Source organism: Xyrauchen texanus, chromosome 17, assembly GCF_025860055.1.
Source record: "Xyrauchen texanus isolate HMW12.3.18 chromosome 17, RBS_HiC_50CHRs, whole genome shotgun sequence".
Taxonomy (NCBI): domain Eukaryota; kingdom Metazoa; phylum Chordata; class Actinopteri; order Cypriniformes; family Catostomidae; genus Xyrauchen; species Xyrauchen texanus.
In genome coordinates, this window is record NC_068292.1 from 27,555,503 (window position 1) to 27,573,139 (window position 17,637).

The 17,637-nt window shown below is 38.1% G+C and overlaps 2 protein-coding genes across 2 annotated transcripts; both read left to right on the top strand.

The window, feature by feature from the left end:
• Positions 1-2,874: 2,874 nt before the first annotated feature.
• On the top strand, positions 2,875-5,546 carry LOC127658186 (acyl-CoA-binding domain-containing protein 7-like). The gene is made up of 4 exons (XM_052147332.1): positions 2,875-3,621; positions 4,475-4,592; positions 4,709-4,771; positions 5,126-5,546. Exons 1-4 carry the CDS (start codon positions 3,610-3,612, stop codon positions 5,197-5,199), a joined length of 267 nt encoding a protein of 88 aa, XP_052003292.1. The 5' UTR covers positions 2,875-3,609; the 3' UTR covers positions 5,200-5,546.
• A 1,361-nt stretch (positions 5,547-6,907) lies between these two features.
• On the top strand, positions 6,908-17,578 carry LOC127657767 (peroxisomal carnitine O-octanoyltransferase-like). The gene is made up of 17 exons (XM_052146661.1): positions 6,908-7,070; positions 7,286-7,408; positions 8,514-8,638; positions 8,785-8,966; positions 9,801-9,925; positions 10,049-10,157; positions 10,244-10,337; positions 10,568-10,693; positions 11,827-11,928; positions 12,102-12,185; positions 12,272-12,379; positions 13,961-14,091; positions 14,186-14,309; positions 14,579-14,657; positions 16,570-16,663; positions 16,785-16,904; positions 17,434-17,578. Exons 2-17 carry the CDS (start codon positions 7,294-7,296, stop codon positions 17,552-17,554), a joined length of 1,839 nt encoding a protein of 612 aa, XP_052002621.1. The 5' UTR covers positions 6,908-7,070; positions 7,286-7,293; the 3' UTR covers positions 17,555-17,578.
• Positions 17,579-17,637: the final 59 nt, after the last annotated feature.

Consider the following 17,637-nt stretch of genomic DNA (forward strand, 5'->3'; position numbering starts at 1 on the left):
TTTAAATAATGGAGGATTAGAGGGGAGGCCTCATTGGATTCATCTGAAATCTCTCCTAATTTCCTCGTTTGCCCCTTTGTTGAGGCTTGAGCTGTATCAGAGCTAGATACACTTGATCAATACAGCAGTTTCTATATTATCTGAAATATCTGCGGGAAACACCCTCACGTTCCCCCTCTCTCACACACGTGGACACTACGCATTGCACACACTTACTCGAGAGAGTTGTCAAGTCAGTCCCGGCATCAACAGTTGTTAAGGTTTAACATGGCGACACTCGCTGCTGCTGCTGCTGCTGAGGAGTGCTTAAACTTACATCTTAGCGATTTTGAAGCAATGTTACTTATGACAAGAACTGCAACAAATAAAGGTAATCCCACAGGCGATCTCTCAGTTTCTAAGCTTCTCTCTTTCGATCCCTCAAAAACAACTTACACAAACGCACTAAATTGTTACTCCAGCACGTGCTCCAGTAAATCAGCGCTAACCTCGCAATCCTCTAGCTAGTTCTAAAGTGACGTTACGAACTAGCAATGAAGGCTTGAGCTGTACCAGAGCAAGGCGCTGAATCCATGGCGGAAGAAAGTAGTTCCACTCACGAGCGTTTTAGGGACAAAATCCAGAAAATGTCTTGAGGGGAAACCCTGAACGATGTATTAAGTTCTTTAAACCATCTCTAAATAACCCCTATACAGTCTTCAGTGGAGCCCACTGGAGAAGGAATACATGGATTTCATAATGAACACACTCCACTGCGCATTGTGACTGCATAACCACCTTGGGTGTGCCTTATTTTTCTATAATTCAATGGTCTGTCATCAATTATTCCTTAAGTTTGTTCAGTATGAAATCCATGTGTTCCTTTTCCTGTGAGCTCCATTGAAGGATTATTTAGAGATGTTTTCACTGGTAGGCCTATTTGCTTCTTTTTTTCTTTGATACTACTTTCACTGGGGTATACATCCTGATGACCTCAGCCTGCACATCAGGTAAGTGAACTCAAGAAGCATGCAACTTAATATTAGAATTCTCATATAGATACAAATAAAAAATTATTAAAGACGGCTAAACAGACCTTTGTATTTATTAATTTTAAATCTTCAAAAATGCTTCAAAATAAACAAACCGTTTTAAGGCTTAATTTCCTCAAAAAACTGCGCAAGACAGGGCAGTGGTGTCTCAGCACTCAGCGGTGGCTCAGCTGTTAAGGCTCTGGGTTACCGACCAGAAGGTCAGGTGTTCAAGCCCCAACACCACCAAGACACCACTGTTGGGCCCTTGAGCGAGGCCCTTGAATCTATCTGCTCCAGGGGTGCCGTATCATGGCTGACCCTGCACTCTGACCCCAGCTTAGCTGGGATATGTGAAAAATAAATAATTTCACTATGTATATGCAGAAATGTATGTATAATGTGACAATTGATCAATTTATTTTATTTATTATATCTAAAAGGTGATTCCCTATTTTTCCTGTAAGGTGGGACTTCCTTTCTACATCCGTTGACGGTTGGGCAATAGAGCTCCTTGTTTGGGCGTTCCACTTTCTTTCTTCAGTGTCTCCAGAAGCAATTTGAAAGGTATGGGTGAGAAACATATCAGTATTGAAGTTCTATAAATTATATGAATTCTCCCTGCTTAAAGGTCTGCAACCAAACCCAGGCCAGACGGGACCCGAGAACCCAATGGGTTTCAGGCTGGGTTCGGGTCAGTTTTTTAGGGATTCGGGTTCAGGTTTGTATGAATGAAGAAATACACAGGCTTACCGTACTTGTTTTGCACACGCGCTCTCACTCACGAACATGGGCACATGGACGAGTTAGGGGCCATTCACACCAGCCCATTTTAAACACCATGTCAAGTTAAAAAGAACTTCAAATTGTCAAAAACGCATGTTGAGATGTCTGCGCTCTGTTTCATTCTTTGCACTGCATCTAGTTTGTTTTCAGCGCAGTTAAACACCTATTAAATCACTTCAGAAGACCTGGATTTAACCACTGGAGTCATATGGATTACTTTTAACCTGCCTTTATGTGATTTTTGGAGTGTCAAAATGTTGGCACCCATTCACTTGTATTGTATGGACCTGAAGAACTGAAACATTATTTAAAAAGTCTTAATTTATGTTCCGCAGAAGAGAGAAAATACTACACATCTGGGATGGCATGAAGGTGAGTAAATGATGAGAGAATTTTCGTTTTTGGGTGTACTATCCCTTTAAAGTCCTTTTTGTGCTATTGTGAATAAGGCGGTTGGGGTTCCATTGGATCTTTCTTATCAAATCTGATTATTTTTGTAATTTTTCCATATTGAGCTTGGTCCCAACAATTGACGATCGCGGCTATATTTAAAATCAGTTTTATTTTAATATTTTATCTTTATCCTTTATCTTTTTTTTTTCATATGCAGCATGAACCTGAACAAAGTATTGATCTGTTTCTCACGCACACATATCATATCGCCTCTGAAGATATAGATTTAATCACTGGAGTTTTATGGATTACTTTTTAGCTGACTTGTGTGCTATTTTTTTGAGCTTCAATATTTTGGTACCAATTCACTTGCATTAATGACCAACAGAGCTGATATATTCTTCTAAAAATCTGAATTTCTGTTCTGCAAAAGGAAGAAAATCGTACACATTTGGGATGGCATGAGGGTGAGTACATGAGAGAATTTTCATTTTTGGGTGAACTATCCCTTTAAGGTTTTTACAATAGAAATCGAAAAGGCTTCAATTCATTGTGCTGTACAATGAAATCGCCCTCGGACGTCCCGTCAGCCAATCAGCGCTCACTTCTACTGCAGCGCACTGTAGCTCTGCGCGATGTCATCGTACGTACACACTGCCAGCGACATCGCGCGCGACAGCGACTCAATACCATTCATTTTCAATGCGAGCACAGCGACTTCCGGCGATACGAGCTGTCGCGACCGTTGGCGCTAGATGTGGGCGTGTCCAGCGACGCGACAAAGTTGAGAAAAGTTCAACTTTGGAGCGACTAACGGAAGCGACAGCCAATAGGAGAGACGACGGGAGAGCTCACGTGATCCTTCTCTCTTTCTCTCAGCTCCTGCAGTAACGGAAAGATGGATGAAAGGCTAATTCTTGCTGTTAGAAATGTTCCAGTGCTCTATGATATGTCTCTTCCCACGTACAAGGACATTTTAAAGAAAAATACTGCGTGGAAAGGTGTATCTGAGATCGCGGGGATTTTATGGACCCAGACAGACCGACATTTGCATTTTCGCCGCAGATAAACAGCCGCTCTGGCAAACAGCACGCCTTGTTTCTCATTCATCTTTGATATAAAGCATTTTATGTACTGATTCCATTTATATTTAGTCTTTTCCCTACAAAATGTTTGTTTTTAGTGGCAAGAAAAGAGATTCGCTGTCAACAGCAATGGAATGACATCCGTGAATGTCATTTATAAACGTTACTAGGCAACCAGTAGTGGGAACACCCACTAGCGACTTCACCGCCAGCCACTGGCGACCTGCAGCGATAAAGTCGCTGGCAGTGTGTACGCAGCTTAAGCTGTAATTCATCAGTGGATCTACGCTACATTGCGGTGGACGCGTCCAGCGGTTAAATACTCGCCTAAGAAAATGACTTTGCAGGTATTTACCATTTTCGTTTGGGTTCCTTACGTGTGCATGTTTGTTGTGACTTAATACATGGGGTTATAGCCTTTCGGATATTCTTTAGGTCGGCAGCAGCTGGATACATAGGTAGGATTGTAAAGATTACGAGCTTTGTTTTTTATAGTATACCGTATATTATTCTGCTGTATCCTCAAAAGCTATATTCTCCTCGAATGCGCAGGTGCATTGTGCGTATTGCTCATCCAATATCGAGCGGTGAATATTTTCGCCTGAAGCTTCTGTGCGATCGTGAATGTATGAAGTCGATCCGTCAATCACATTCTTGCGCTACAAAATAGTTAGAAACCACGATGTATAAGTGCATTTAATTAAAAATTTAAATTAAAATAGACTCATAGTTATTGATATGTTAATGAATACTCTTATAATTTTTATATCCATTAAGTGTTATCTGTCTCAGTTGTAAATAATGTTGTTTTTGTTAAAAGCTATTTTTTTATGCGTAATAAAATCAAAGATAATGTCAAAAAGCAAGTCTTATATTTTACTCCACATTACTCGACTGTCAATTGGTTATCACGCCTGTAAGATAATATGGGCTTTGGGCACAAAGGGCATTCATATTGGCAAACACAACTATTTGCTGGTTGTGGAATGTAACATACTGCGTACAGTGTGACAATAATGACTGGTCCATTGTGATTAAGAATGTGCTTACTGGAACAAAATGGGTCAGACCATAGGACGCTTGTCAACCTAATTATTTTATGTTGTTCAGTAAAATTCACATTACAGCTTTATAATTAGAATTGCTTAAAGGTTTTAAGTGGTGATGCTTACAACAGGGCAAATTGTTTTTTGTGTTTAGGCAGAATTTAAACAGTATGCTGAGAATGTTAAGAAAGTGAAGACCAGACCAACAGACCAGGAGCTGTTGGATTTGTATGGCCTCTACAAGCAAGCTGTTGTTGGGGACATTAATATTGGTAAATGTCATGGAGCAATGATAATAATAATGATAATAACCATTTATTGAAGCCTACATTTTAGCTTGATACTTGGATCTAATAATTGCAAACTTGGTATGTTCTGTTTTGTGCAGATAAACCTGGAATTATGGATATGAAAGGGAAAGCCAAATGGGAAGCATGGAATTCAAGGAAAGGTACAAAGCAATACACAGTACTGAATGTGTGTCTATAATAACTATAAACTGTATTAAATTAAGTTATGTATTTTGCTTGTTATATATTCTACTTGGTCTAACATCAGCAGTATTTCAGAGCTGTTAAAAGGTTTAAAGTTGTTGTGCGATAGGTAAAATGTCCACTGGTTTGTGGTATGCAAATAGTTCAAAGGAAGTTTGTCCACTGAAATCAGAGTTGCTTCGGGAAAAGGGAATAGAGGCTACTGCATTTGGAGCAGTTGAGATTTATTGTGTAAATTGATTTAATGCATCCCTTCTGTTTGCACCCTGTTTGTGACCCTACTTGCCACAGTTTCAATTTCTCTCTAACAGGTATGTCAAATGAAGATGCCATGAATGCCTATATTTCCCTGGCCAAGGACGCCATTGGAAAGTATGGAATGTGATGGGGGAAATCTTCAATCTTTAAGAATAAAGAAGATATACATTTTCACAATGAAAAAGTAGTATTATAACTTTCACCTATTGACAATTTTTAGTTATATATATATATATATATATATATATATGTATATATATATATATATATATTTGAATACTTTATCTTACTGTAATAAAGATTAACAGATTAGAAGATAATTTATATCAGTTTCTTTATGATACCACCTGATTACTAGTCATTGCCAGTCAGGTGAGAGTTAAAGATGTAAACATGTAACGATGTTCTTATTTTTTCTCATGTTGTTTTCATGTAAAGAGTGAACCATTGAGTGAACCATTGAATAAATCTGATAGTCTAATAACATGGTTGTTCTATTTATTTTACATATCCAAACAAAATTGAATTCTGTAGGAATTTTTATTTACAGTATTGCTTCATTAGTATTAGGCTAAGTTCTCAGGCTTGAGGACCAGCGGTTGTGCACTTACACACATATGCACAAAGACATCCTTTGTCCTCTCAGTGTGCTCACTGAAGCGTTGTCATCACAACACCCCTTTGCATGCTGAATGCAAGATGTGGACATCTTGCCAAGACCAGTCCAGTATTTTCACAGTGTTGCCAAATCCATCCATATAACAAAATCAATGAGGAAAGAACACTAGACTAGAACAGAGGCCTTCAACAGTGAGTCCATGACCCCTTGGGGGTCTGCAGCAGAACTGTGGTGGGTCCACATATTATTGTTTGTTTATTTTGATACATTTTATTATGCATTAAAAAAAATGCTATGTTAAGTTCTAATTCTAAAGATCTGCTAAATATTTCCTCCCACATCATTTAAAAAAAAGGAAAATTTACAACGTGCAAGTACGTGACTTATGTCGTTATAGGACTGACTTAATATGAAACAGTCAATTTTAAACAAAATGTGATTGGGGTCCCTGCCCCATCTCTACATCAAGAGATCCTTGGGCAAAAAATGGTTGGAGACCCCTGCTTTAGAGTGACTTAATCTCTGTGCTGTATTTGCAGCAGATCAAATGATTCTATTTTTGTTGCATGAATTATTATTAAAACTATTATTTTATCCATCAAATGGTTGGCTTGATTTAGACTAAATAAACAGTCTATACATATTGTGTGTTAATTTAAATAAAAACAATACATGAAAAAAATATGTTTGCCTATTTTTAAGATTCACGCATATTAATTTCATAACAAAATTCCACTGAATTGTAGAATTTTAGCTAAAGTAAATAAATACAACTTAAAATATCTAGGTTTTTATGTTATTTTGTTAAAGATCACTCAATTAAATTTGATGGAATTTTGTTATGAAATGAATATGTGTAAATCTAATATATATTAATTTTATAACAAAATTATGCGCGTGCGTGCGTGCGTGCGTGCGTGCGTGCGTGCGTGCGTGTGTGTGTGGAGATATTTCACTTTCAGTGTGGAAAATATAAATGTATTGTAAAGCTATTTATTCGAGGGCCAACAATGTGTATTTGCTTAAAGCTAATTTGTGTTCAGTTAGTTAGGCGTACACATAATACGTAGGTCAAAACCTAATTTTGAATTCCATTGAAACTCAAAGGCTGCAGTAACTTTCCCAGTCATGTTTCTGCATAACTTGTATTTTGAAAATTGTTCAAGTAGGTGGCCATGTTGTTTGCGTCATCGCTGTTATTTTTGACTTCACGGTCTGTATTTGGGGCAAAGGTAACGGGGACGATTCACGAATTCCGATCTGGCGTTGAATGTGCACACAGAGTTTGCAGGGTGTTCAATAAATTATCAAAAAGTTGTGGAGTGCAATTGCATAACCGTTCCAGATTTTGGATTATTATACTGACCCGTCTCGTTGAGGTAATATCACTTTTTGCTTACATCTAAACGTGTTTCTGACCAACGGTTGGTTTAAATATCAGTATTCATATGCTTGCTGATACATTTCAGATATATTGATTCCGCTGCATTAATTTTGTATTGAAATTGATTGTCAAGTGCACGTCTCTAGGTGTAGTGTACTTTTTAACTGCATTGAGTTGGTACACTTCTATTAACTCAGATGTTATGTGCAGCTGAAATAATGGATAGTCAGATCTTCGAGTCCACTGCTGAGCGGACGTTCCAGAATCAGAGCAGCCTTCCTCCTCTACCTGTGCCCTCTCTACAGCGCACACTAAGCAAATACCTGGATGCAGGTGAGAGGTGACCCACAGTTATGTAGCTTACAGACTGAACTGCAGGGTTTCATATATTTTGCATGGAAATGGAATAAAACTACATATTTCCCACGGTAATGGAAAACCTGGAAATATCAGGGGAGTTTTAAAATTGTACTTTTCAGACCTGGAAAATTTAAAGTATGTATAGCTGCAGGTAGGATGTCTTCAAATGGGGGCGGAATCTCCAAAATAGTGCGTGGTTTCTCCATAAAGGTGCGAGTTTACTCTTAAATGGGGTTTATGAGCCAACTCCAAAAGGGGGCGGCACCTCCGCAGACAGTTAGGATTAGGGAAAAGTTTAGGTAAGGGGCTTCCAATATCTTTGCTGGCAATTCTCAAAAATTTAGAAATTAAATTATTATATATTTTTTAAAGTTAAGGAATTTTCTATAGTGAATATAAAATGATGCTGGCTCTGAAGTACTTAATTAGTGAAAATTGCTCTTTGTGAGTGCAATTTATATTAAATTATTTTTACAAAACCTGATGCTTTAATCACAAATGGAATTGCCTTGGAAGTAGAGCTGTTCTGCCAGGCGAACCTGGAAGGCCATGGGTTCCCTCTGGTTTTTCTTATGGGATTTTATAACAGGGGTTTTGGATTTATGAGTAAAATAAAGATACTTGGACGGTTTGTTCTACAACATTAATTACACACAGTCACCTCAAACTTTTTTTTTAAAGAAAGTATATTGCTTCAATAAGGCTTTAAAATTCACATTTGAGGTGACTGTGAAATTTATGTTGTAGAACAAAACAACCAAGTATCTTTATGTAATGTTTATCATAGACCTTATTTTACTTATAAATCCAAAACTGCCATTTTAAAAACCCATAGGAAAATCCAGAGGGAACCCATGGCGAATTAGTCCTCCGGGTTTCTGGACTACAACCTGAACAGCTCTGTTGGCCATGTCAAGAAGAGAATGTGACTTGGGAAATTTCCTCAGGGTCAGAGGTGTGGGAACTCTAAAGTTAATATGTAAATTATTAATCTAGTGACTGATTATTTTATAGGAAGTTTGTATATGATGACAGCTTTTTTGGTTATTGATTTGAATATGATTTATTATTCCTCCAGTTAGGCCTTTCGCATCTGAGGAGGAGTTTCGAGCCACAGAGGCCATCGTGAAGCGCTTTGAGAGGGGCACCGGGCAACTGCTCCACCAGAAGCTTCTGCAAAGAGCCAAATCCATGTGCAACTGGGTAATACTAATAAACCATTATGTTTGCATCTCTCAGCTTCATCCGCACACGTAAACGTAAATAACTTGCGTTAAGACATTCTAATTACATGCACTTTCATATGTTCTTTGTGGACTTATTCTGAACCTGTCATTTTTCTTCTTCAGCTTGAGGATTGGTGGCTAGATTCGGCATATCTAGAGTTGCGCATCCCCTCTCAGCTGAATGTAAATTTTGGGGGGCCTACAGCCTACCTGGAGCACTGCTGGCCTGCATGCGAGGGTGCCCAGCTGGAGAGGGCCAGCATGGTTTTGTGGATCACCCTCCAGTACTGGGAGCTTATCCGCAAGTAAGCAATCGCTTATGTAAATGAAAGAACTGCCAGAGTACCTGTCTGCAGGGTTCATCCGTGATTTACATGCATAGACATAAATATATAACATAACTAGAGAAACCTGCAGCATATAATTTTATTCTGTGATTTGGTGTATGGCTGCACTGTTAATAAAAAACTAACAAAGATTACAATTGCAGCTGCTGCAGTTAACTAATCGTGAATAGTTTCAATCACAGCACTCCATTTAGGTCTACTCCTGTTGCATCAAAATGTTATATTTACCATCTATGTTTTGTCCCTTGTGTGCAAGAATGCAATGACTAATCAGAGTCTGTTGGCACATAAACTGGTCTATTGGCATATAAGTAATGATTACCTAGTATTCTAGTATAATTTCTCTCTATGAAAGTGAAATTTGAATAACACTTATTAATGCAAATACATTATTTAAGGAACGCAGTTCTCAGCTAATTTTTTATATGCGGCCTATATAAAGAATATGACATACACAATTTCTATTAATTGTATAATGCAATTACTATATCAAGGGAAACAATCAGCATTTATGATTTTCTTTGCAGTAATGCAGCCTTAATCCAGTTACATTTTTATAAACCATAAACAAATTTGCAGTTGTCAAGCAACTTTAATATTTCATTGTGTGTTTAGGGGTGTGCATTTTTAGTAGTTTTACCACGGCTTTGAACAGCTCATCCAGTCAGATTTTAGAATCACAGAGCTATCTGTATTATTAGAATGCTTATCTGTTTTTTGTTTTTTTTTCTATTCGTTTCTGATTGACAGTCATTTTATTGTGGTTATATGTTTGCTAATATTGTCGATTAGGGAAAGGCTTGCCGTTCATAAAGCAGGAAGTATGCCCTTTGACATGGATCAGTTCCGCATGCTCTTCTGCACCTGTAAAGTGCCTGGTGTTACGAAAGACACCATCCTCAACTTCTTCAAAACAGGTTAAGCCCTGTCTGAACATACTGTATATGCATGCTCTGTTTGTGTGTGTTTGAATGCATGTGTGAGTGTACATTATGCAGGTGTTTATGTATATTTGTTTATGTGGTCTCTGTGTGTTATAGAGAGTGAGGGACCCTGTCCTTCTCATATAGTGGTGATGTGTCGGGGGAGGGTATTTACATTTGATGGACTCTGTGATGGCTGTATCCTCACTCCTCCAGACCTGTTGAGGTACGATATTGTCAATGTTGAAAAAACATTATGGAAACAATTATTCTCTTATTTGTGCTTGAGATGAAGAGTTAATATGTTTTTAGGCAACTCAAATACATTAAAGAATGCTGTGATGGGGAGCCAGAGGGGGATGGAGTGGGTGCTCTGACCACTGAGGAAAGGACCCGCTGGGCCAAGGTAAGAGCCACGCCCCCCACTAGAGCGCCACAATCAATCGCAGTGCAGTAAACAAATGAACTCCACCTGATGTTCGACAATGACCTAGAGGAATGAAAACCTGTGAGAAAATATCACAACTTATCTAAAGATTTTTACAACTCGTTCATTAATGAATGTTTACTAAAAGAATATTGCAGCATATTTCAGGCTTATCAAAATCAGATTCTTTCATTTCTTTCTTTCTTTAGGCACGGGAGTATTTGATCTCCATTGATCCTGTAAATAAGACCATATTGGAGACTATTCAGAGTTCTCTATTTGTACTCTCCCTGGACGATGACAAATCCTATTCCACCCCTGAAAACTACTCAAAGGTTCAGCACATACATTTCTCAACTTATTAGGATCTCCCAAACAAACAGATAACATTTCACATTACACATGTGAGGGCATTTATTATGTTGGCTTGACAAAGCCAACACACTGTTTATTGTACAGACTTTCTTTAGGGTTTTTAATAGAATCCTTTAATACCAAAATGATCTATAGTAACTCCTCCTACAGCTTTCAAGCTACATCCACCAATCTTGGCACAGACCTTCAGACTTTTTTGACTTAAACTGTTCTATGTCTACATTTTTTGAACAGACCAGACTTAAAGTGACGTGTCTGCAGGAAGACATGGTGCATTCTAAAATTCAAAACAATTATTTTCTATGAAGGTACGGACACCGCCGCTGCCGCTTGGGGTCTGTCGGTATCGCCCAGCTACTTTCTGCCACACCACGGAGCGCAACTCGCATATATTTCCATTAAATTCGATTCAAATCATTATCAAAGAACATAGATTATTTACTTTAGCCATCACTGGATGATATATTGTATTTATATTTCCTATAGCCTACACAATGTATTTTCAGTTTCAACAAATATTTATTTTTGTGGTTTGAGAGCCTGAATAAAACCCATTCAAGGCAACATACAGAGAAATTGCATAATAAGTTAATAACCGTTAGTTTGTGATGTTACACCATTTTTATACACTAACCTGTAAAACTCATCAACATCACATTTTTGAAGACGTACAAAAATATTCATAACTTTTATGGTGACTATTCCCAACTTTGGACTACCACCTGCATCGCATAGACACATCCCGTTCTAGTTGCAATGTGGCGTGATGCTTCCCGTTCGGTGTGCAGCCGCCTTTATGGCTTTCTTGAACTAGTCAATAAAAATCCCCAAAATCCCATAGGCTTGCATTGATGGAATGTTCAGACAGGCCAATCCAAATATGTATCTGTCTGTCTGTCTGTCTATTCTTACTGTAAGGTCTGTTAGACCTTCAAACCTCAAGCTTTTAAAACTTTTTTTGAACTATCAGGCCAGGTGTTGTCAAGCCAATATCACCTACTGTATCTAGTTATCACTCAAACACTGTAGTTATTACAAATATTTAGAAAGGCACTTACATCATAATTTTTGTCTCTCTCTCACTGCATGCCAGTTAACCCAGCTGGCATTGACTGGTAACCCCACCATCCGCTGGGGTGATAAATCCTACAATCTGCTCTCCTTCTCAGATGGGACCTTTGGTTCAAATTGTGATGTAAGCACAGTCATGGATTATTTAATTGTTTAAACAGTCTTTTTATAATTCCTTTTATGCAGCGTTATCACACACAACTATGTGCACATCAAGTCCAAATATGGTCTAGTTTAAATTAGAAAGGTGAATTATGCTACTGAAATTATGTTTGTGTATATGTGTGTTTGTTTTAGCATGCCCCATTTGATGCCATGGTGTTGGTGTCTCATGGCTACTACATAGATCAAAAGCTGGAGGCCTGTGGTGGGGTATGGAAGGTAAGAGCATGTGTTGTTAATGTGTATTTGTGTATATATGCATACATTTGTGGGTTATGTGTATTAATACATTATATGGCTCTCAGGGTTCAGAGGTTGTGCATGATCTGCCTCTTCCAGAGGAATTGATTTTCACTGTGGACGAAAGGGTCAGGAGTGACATCACCCAGGCTAAAGAACAATACAGCAAAAGTGTAAATAACACACATACATACAATCTCTCACACACATACAGTTGTTTTTATATTATAATGGGGACTATCCATTGACTTGTTTTTATATTGAGCTACAGCTACATGAATAATAATTGAATTTATTTGTATATCTGCAGAAAACTGACTTAAAATTAGATCTGATGTGAAAACATCATTGTTTTTGTGTTATTTGTTTAAGGAGACCATGTTTGTAGGGAAATAACGTATGTAGTTACAATTTTTTTGGATTTTAATTAAAGGGGACCTATTATGCAAAATTCACTTTTACATGGTGTTTGAACATAAATGTTTGATGGCAGTGTGTGTACACAACCACCCTATAATGATACAAATTCATCCAGTCCTTTTTTTTAATCCCCATTAATCATTAGCACTTTCTCAGAACAAGCCGTTTGCAGATTCTGTACAACATGACGTCACTTTGTACAGGCCCTGCCCATGACTGTTGATGGACACTGCCAACGGACGTGTTTGTTTGTGTGTGTTGTTTCGTTATAGCGCATAGAAAACATTGTAACAGTATTTGTGTGTGTGTGTGTTGCTCATCCATCGTTGCAAAACAGCTGAATCAAATAACCATTCGGAAACTTCATGGTTTATTCTCAATTTTGTTACTTCTGACAGAGTCTCTCCCTCATCAGTGTCTGACACCGGTTCAAACATATAGGGCCGAACACCACTATTTTCACTGTCAGTCATATTGATTATGATGTCTAGTTATCCTAAGCAGAGATGTCAAAACTCCGCCCTATTCTGGATACTGGGCGGGGAGCACCAGCTCATTTGCATTTAAAGACATACACACAAAAACAGCTTGTTTTTAGTCCCACCCAAAAATAGGTATAATAAATTATCTGTAGAGTATTTTGAGCTGAAACTTCACAGACACATTCTTGGGACACCAAAGATTTAAATTATATCTTGTGAAAAGGGGCATAATAGGTGCCCTTTAAGGCATTTTAGCCCCTTTATTAAGCCTATTTCCTCGTGGGGAACCAAGTTGTTAGTGATTTCAGGTTTTATTATCCTTGTAGGGGCATTTGGTCCCAATAAACACAGCACAGTTGTGGCAAAATGGCTTAAGGACAACAAAGTCAAGGTATTGGAGTGGCCATCACAAAGCCCTGACCTCAATCAGATAGAACATTTGTGGGCAGAACTGAAAAAGCATTTGTGAGCAAGCAGGCTTACAAACCTGACTTTACACCAGTTCTGTCTGGAGGAATTGGCCAAAATTCCTGGAACTTATTGTGAGAAGCTTGTGGAAGGCTACCCAAAATATCTGACCCAAGTTAAACAATATAAAGGCAATGCTACCAAATACTAACAAAGTGGATGTAAACTTCTGACCCACTGGGAATGTGATGAAATATATAAAAGCTGAAATATATCATTCTCTCTACTATTATTGTGACATTTCACATTCTTAAATTAAAGTAATGATCCTAACTGACATAAGACAGGGAATGTTTTCTATTATTACATTTCAGGAATTGTGAAAAACTGAGTTTAAATGTATTTGGCTAAGCTGTATGTAAACTTCTGACTTCAACTGTACAGTCTCAGGACCTGCAGGTTGTCTCCTATGCCTTCACCTCTTTTGGAAAAGCAGCCATTAAGAAAAGAAAGCTCCACCCAGATACATTTGTACAGCTTGCTTTGCAACTAGCCTACTACAGACTACATGGAAAGTAAGTGTCTTGTAGCCTGCTGTACAGTATATAATTGATAGAATAATCAAAACACTTCAGCCCTTGCTAATTTAGGCATCTCCCTCATTCCCAGACCTGGTAGTTGCTACGAGACAGCCACCACGCGGCGATTCTTCCATGGACGCACAGAGACCATGAGGCCTTGCACTGTGGAGGCCCAGCACTGGTGCAGAACGATGCTCAACACAGCAGCCACTGTGAGTCCTCTGTCTGTACATCTAAATCAACACCCACACCTCCACTCAATTACCCACACTTAGTCAATGTACCAGTGTATGTAAAACTACACTCACTCTAAACCGACACCATCAGAAGACTTTGACTTTATCTGTGTGGTATGTGGTGTCCATTGTTCTTTTATATATCAACCTTTAATGAAAGATATAAAAGAGCACCTCAGCTGAGATGGATCTAGTTGAGTCTAGACTGTTTTTACAGTTATTGATCATATTGTTTGTCTTTTCAGACAGAAGAGAAAAGACAATCCCTAATTGCAGCCTTCAACAAACATAACAAATTGATGGGAGAGGCACAGAATGGAAAAGGTTTGTGTGTGTCATTGTGTTAATATTTGGGGCACTTTCAAACTAGAGTTTTTCACCAGATCATTTATACCAGTTGCTGACATTCCACACATTTAAGTTTTTTAAATCAAGTGAAAATCCATAATTATACGCCTCATGCCTGAGTCCACTGTATCTAAAGCATATTTCAATTTTTTTTTATTTCTTTTTATGAAATAGTTTTATTTGGCTGACACTTTTGAAGAGATTTTTAACAAAGTCAACCTTGAATCAGTTTTACAGTTTTTAATGAAAGTACATTTTAAAGGGTTTTAATCACTGCACCCTTTTAATGTATTTTAACTGGTTTTTCACTATGAAAATAGCCATGGAAGCTGCCATGGCATTAAATCACTAACAAATTGGTGTGAAATTGTTTTTCTGAAATCAGCGAGCGGTAAAAAGGTGTCCATTAAAGGTGGTCTTTTGTATGTTTCGTTTAAACTACAGTCAGATTTGCAATTGTATGAATGCAATCAATCCTAACATGCAGAAGTAAACTGCCATTGATGATTTATAATTTGCATATTTGCATGTTCTATAATGGCATTCTATATATAATTCAAGAAACTGAACAATTCCACATGAAAGCAACAATTTTGGTGTGACAATCTCATCCAAGTCATTATACTCCTTTTGATTCCTCTTTAATTTTCAAGCAGAAACAAACTTTTCTTTATATAAAACAGCATTATATGGAATGACGGTCAAACTGTATTGCTCCGTCTCTTGATTAATACACAACTACTTAGGATATGACATCTTAATTCACGCGTTCTTCTTACTTATAACAAATTACAATAATAATTTAACACTGCTTTAACATTCTCATATATACATATTGTATTATGGCTCTAATATGTTCACTGTCACACATACTATGTTGGCTTGATGAAGCCAACATACTGTGATTCTACAAACTTCGTTTTTGGTTTTAACACTAACTCTTAAAGCTTTCAAGCTAAATCCACCAAACTTGACTGTTCTGAAGTTGGATGCTATATCTTTTATAACTGATCAGATGGAGTCAAACTCCAGTTTGGAACACACAGTTGAATCAAGTGTGATAACAGCCTTATGGTGCATTCACATACAACGCGAAGTAAGCGTTTTGCGCAGGGCGATTACATACAAAGTCAAGATGCGGTAGTCCAACCAGGTAGTCCAACTTCCTTGCTCACTTTCCTCCAAGCTATGTCTTTTTTCATGTTGTCTTTGTACATGTATGACTTTGTGTCATACAATTCCAGGTGCCCACACACCGCTACAAAAACATTTTCATCAATTTTTTCACATTTCTTCTGCTACTACGTCAGTACATCACTGACATCCAGATAATATCAATGCTGATAGACTTTAGCGACAAACCGTCATGCGGATTTCTCTGCGAGTGAATGAATGAAGCGATTTTGTGTGCTCGAGTTGTGCGGGATTCGCATCTTTGCATTGACTTTATGTAATCACGCCGTGCGAAATGCTCGCTTCGCGTTGTATGTGAACACCTGAGCGAAAAATACGCATGACGCGTTGTCGCAAAAGCCTATCAGCATTGAGACTGTTCTGATGTCAATGACGCACTGACATAGTAGCAGAAGAAATCAGGAAAAATGGTTGTAGCGGTGTGTGGGGACCTGGAATTTTATGACACAATGTCAATGTATCTTGGACTTCCACAACAGCTACAGAGCAGCAATCGTATTGATATCAGCCATGGTTGATGGCGGAAAGATAAGTTGTCGGGAAAGCCCCTCCTCCTGTCCTTTTACGGAAGAGAATGGGGAATACTCGTGGGTTCGCGAACGTGAGTTTAAACACTGTATGTGAACGCACCATTAGACGGCGAATTGGATTATGTTGTGGTGACAAATATGTAAATAGTCTTTGTGTGTTTCAGGCATTGACAGACACCTGCTGGGCATGTACCTGATTGCTAAGGAGGAGGGTCTTCCTGTGCCTGAACTGTACACAGATACGCTCTATGCTAGAAGGTTTAGCCCACACTCTCAGTCACATGCTTTCATTTCCAATAATGTATTGATTTGTGATATAATACAAGCCCCAATAGTAAATGAGAGAAAGTACCATATCTCTATGTCTCTCTGTCTGCAGTGGAGGAGGAGGGAATTTTGTCCTTTCTACTAGTCTTGTGGGCTACACTACAGTGCTGGGAGCAGTTGCACCAATGGTGCACCACGGATATGGATTTTTCTACCGTATCCGTGATGACAGGTTTGTCCATATCGGTTTCTCTTGTTCTTTGTGTTTATGCATGTACAGTAGCCCCCAAAAATATTTAGACACTGTAGGAATTTTATTTTATTGGATACACACAGGTATCCTGCTATAGTAGAGTATCCACAGGTGCAGTTTATCACATTAACTATGGATGGGTTTGACAACCAGAAAATGTCCAAATACTTTTTTTATTACTGTTTTGAAATGTATTTATTTATTTCAGAAAAGGGTGCTTTCTTTAAAATAATTGCCATTTAAGTTGACATTTTGGGGCCGCTGTATAAATGTACATGCTTGTAAGTAGAGGTAGACTGATATATCGTTGCTTTATAAAACTATCGAGTATCTACAAGAAACTATGCGATTGTCTATTTAGTTTCATTTAATATTTAACCATTAGGATAGTTTATCTTTTAGGACAAAGTTCTATAATATAAGAAAAGTCTAAACAAGAACTTTCTGCGATTTCTGGGATATTAATAACATTTTAATTGAATTCCACATGCTTCTCGCCCTGATTTAGAATTGTTGCATCCTGTACCGCTTGGAATTCCAGTCCAGAAACAAATGCTGAAACCTTTTTCCAGAACCTTTGCACTTCTTTCCATGACATTATGCATGTCACCACCCTCTCCCAACTGTAAAGGAAAGCATTCTTAGAAGTATATACTAACCTCACTGTTTTAATTATGCTATTGGACAATTGAGGTCTACAGGGCCTAGATGT

Bases quoted from the DNA above. Each gene is read 5' to 3' on its own strand.
- LOC127658186 (XM_052147332.1), top strand. The intron at 4,593-4,708 runs GTAAATGTCATG...TGTTTTGTGCAG, and splicing joins TGTTGGGGACATTAATATTG to ATAAACCTGGAATTATGGAT. The intron at 4,772-5,125 runs GTACAAAGCAAT...TCTCTCTAACAG, and splicing joins AGCATGGAATTCAAGGAAAG to GTATGTCAAATGAAGATGCC.
- LOC127657767 (XM_052146661.1), top strand. From the start codon at position 7,294: ATGGATAGTCAGATCTTCGAGTCCACTGCTGAGCGGACGTTCCAGAAT. The intron at 12,380-13,960 runs GTAAATAACACA...TCAACTGTACAG, and splicing joins AAGAACAATACAGCAAAAGT to TCTCAGGACCTGCAGGTTGT. The intron at 14,092-14,185 runs GTAAGTGTCTTG...CCTCATTCCCAG, and splicing joins TACTACAGACTACATGGAAA to ACCTGGTAGTTGCTACGAGA.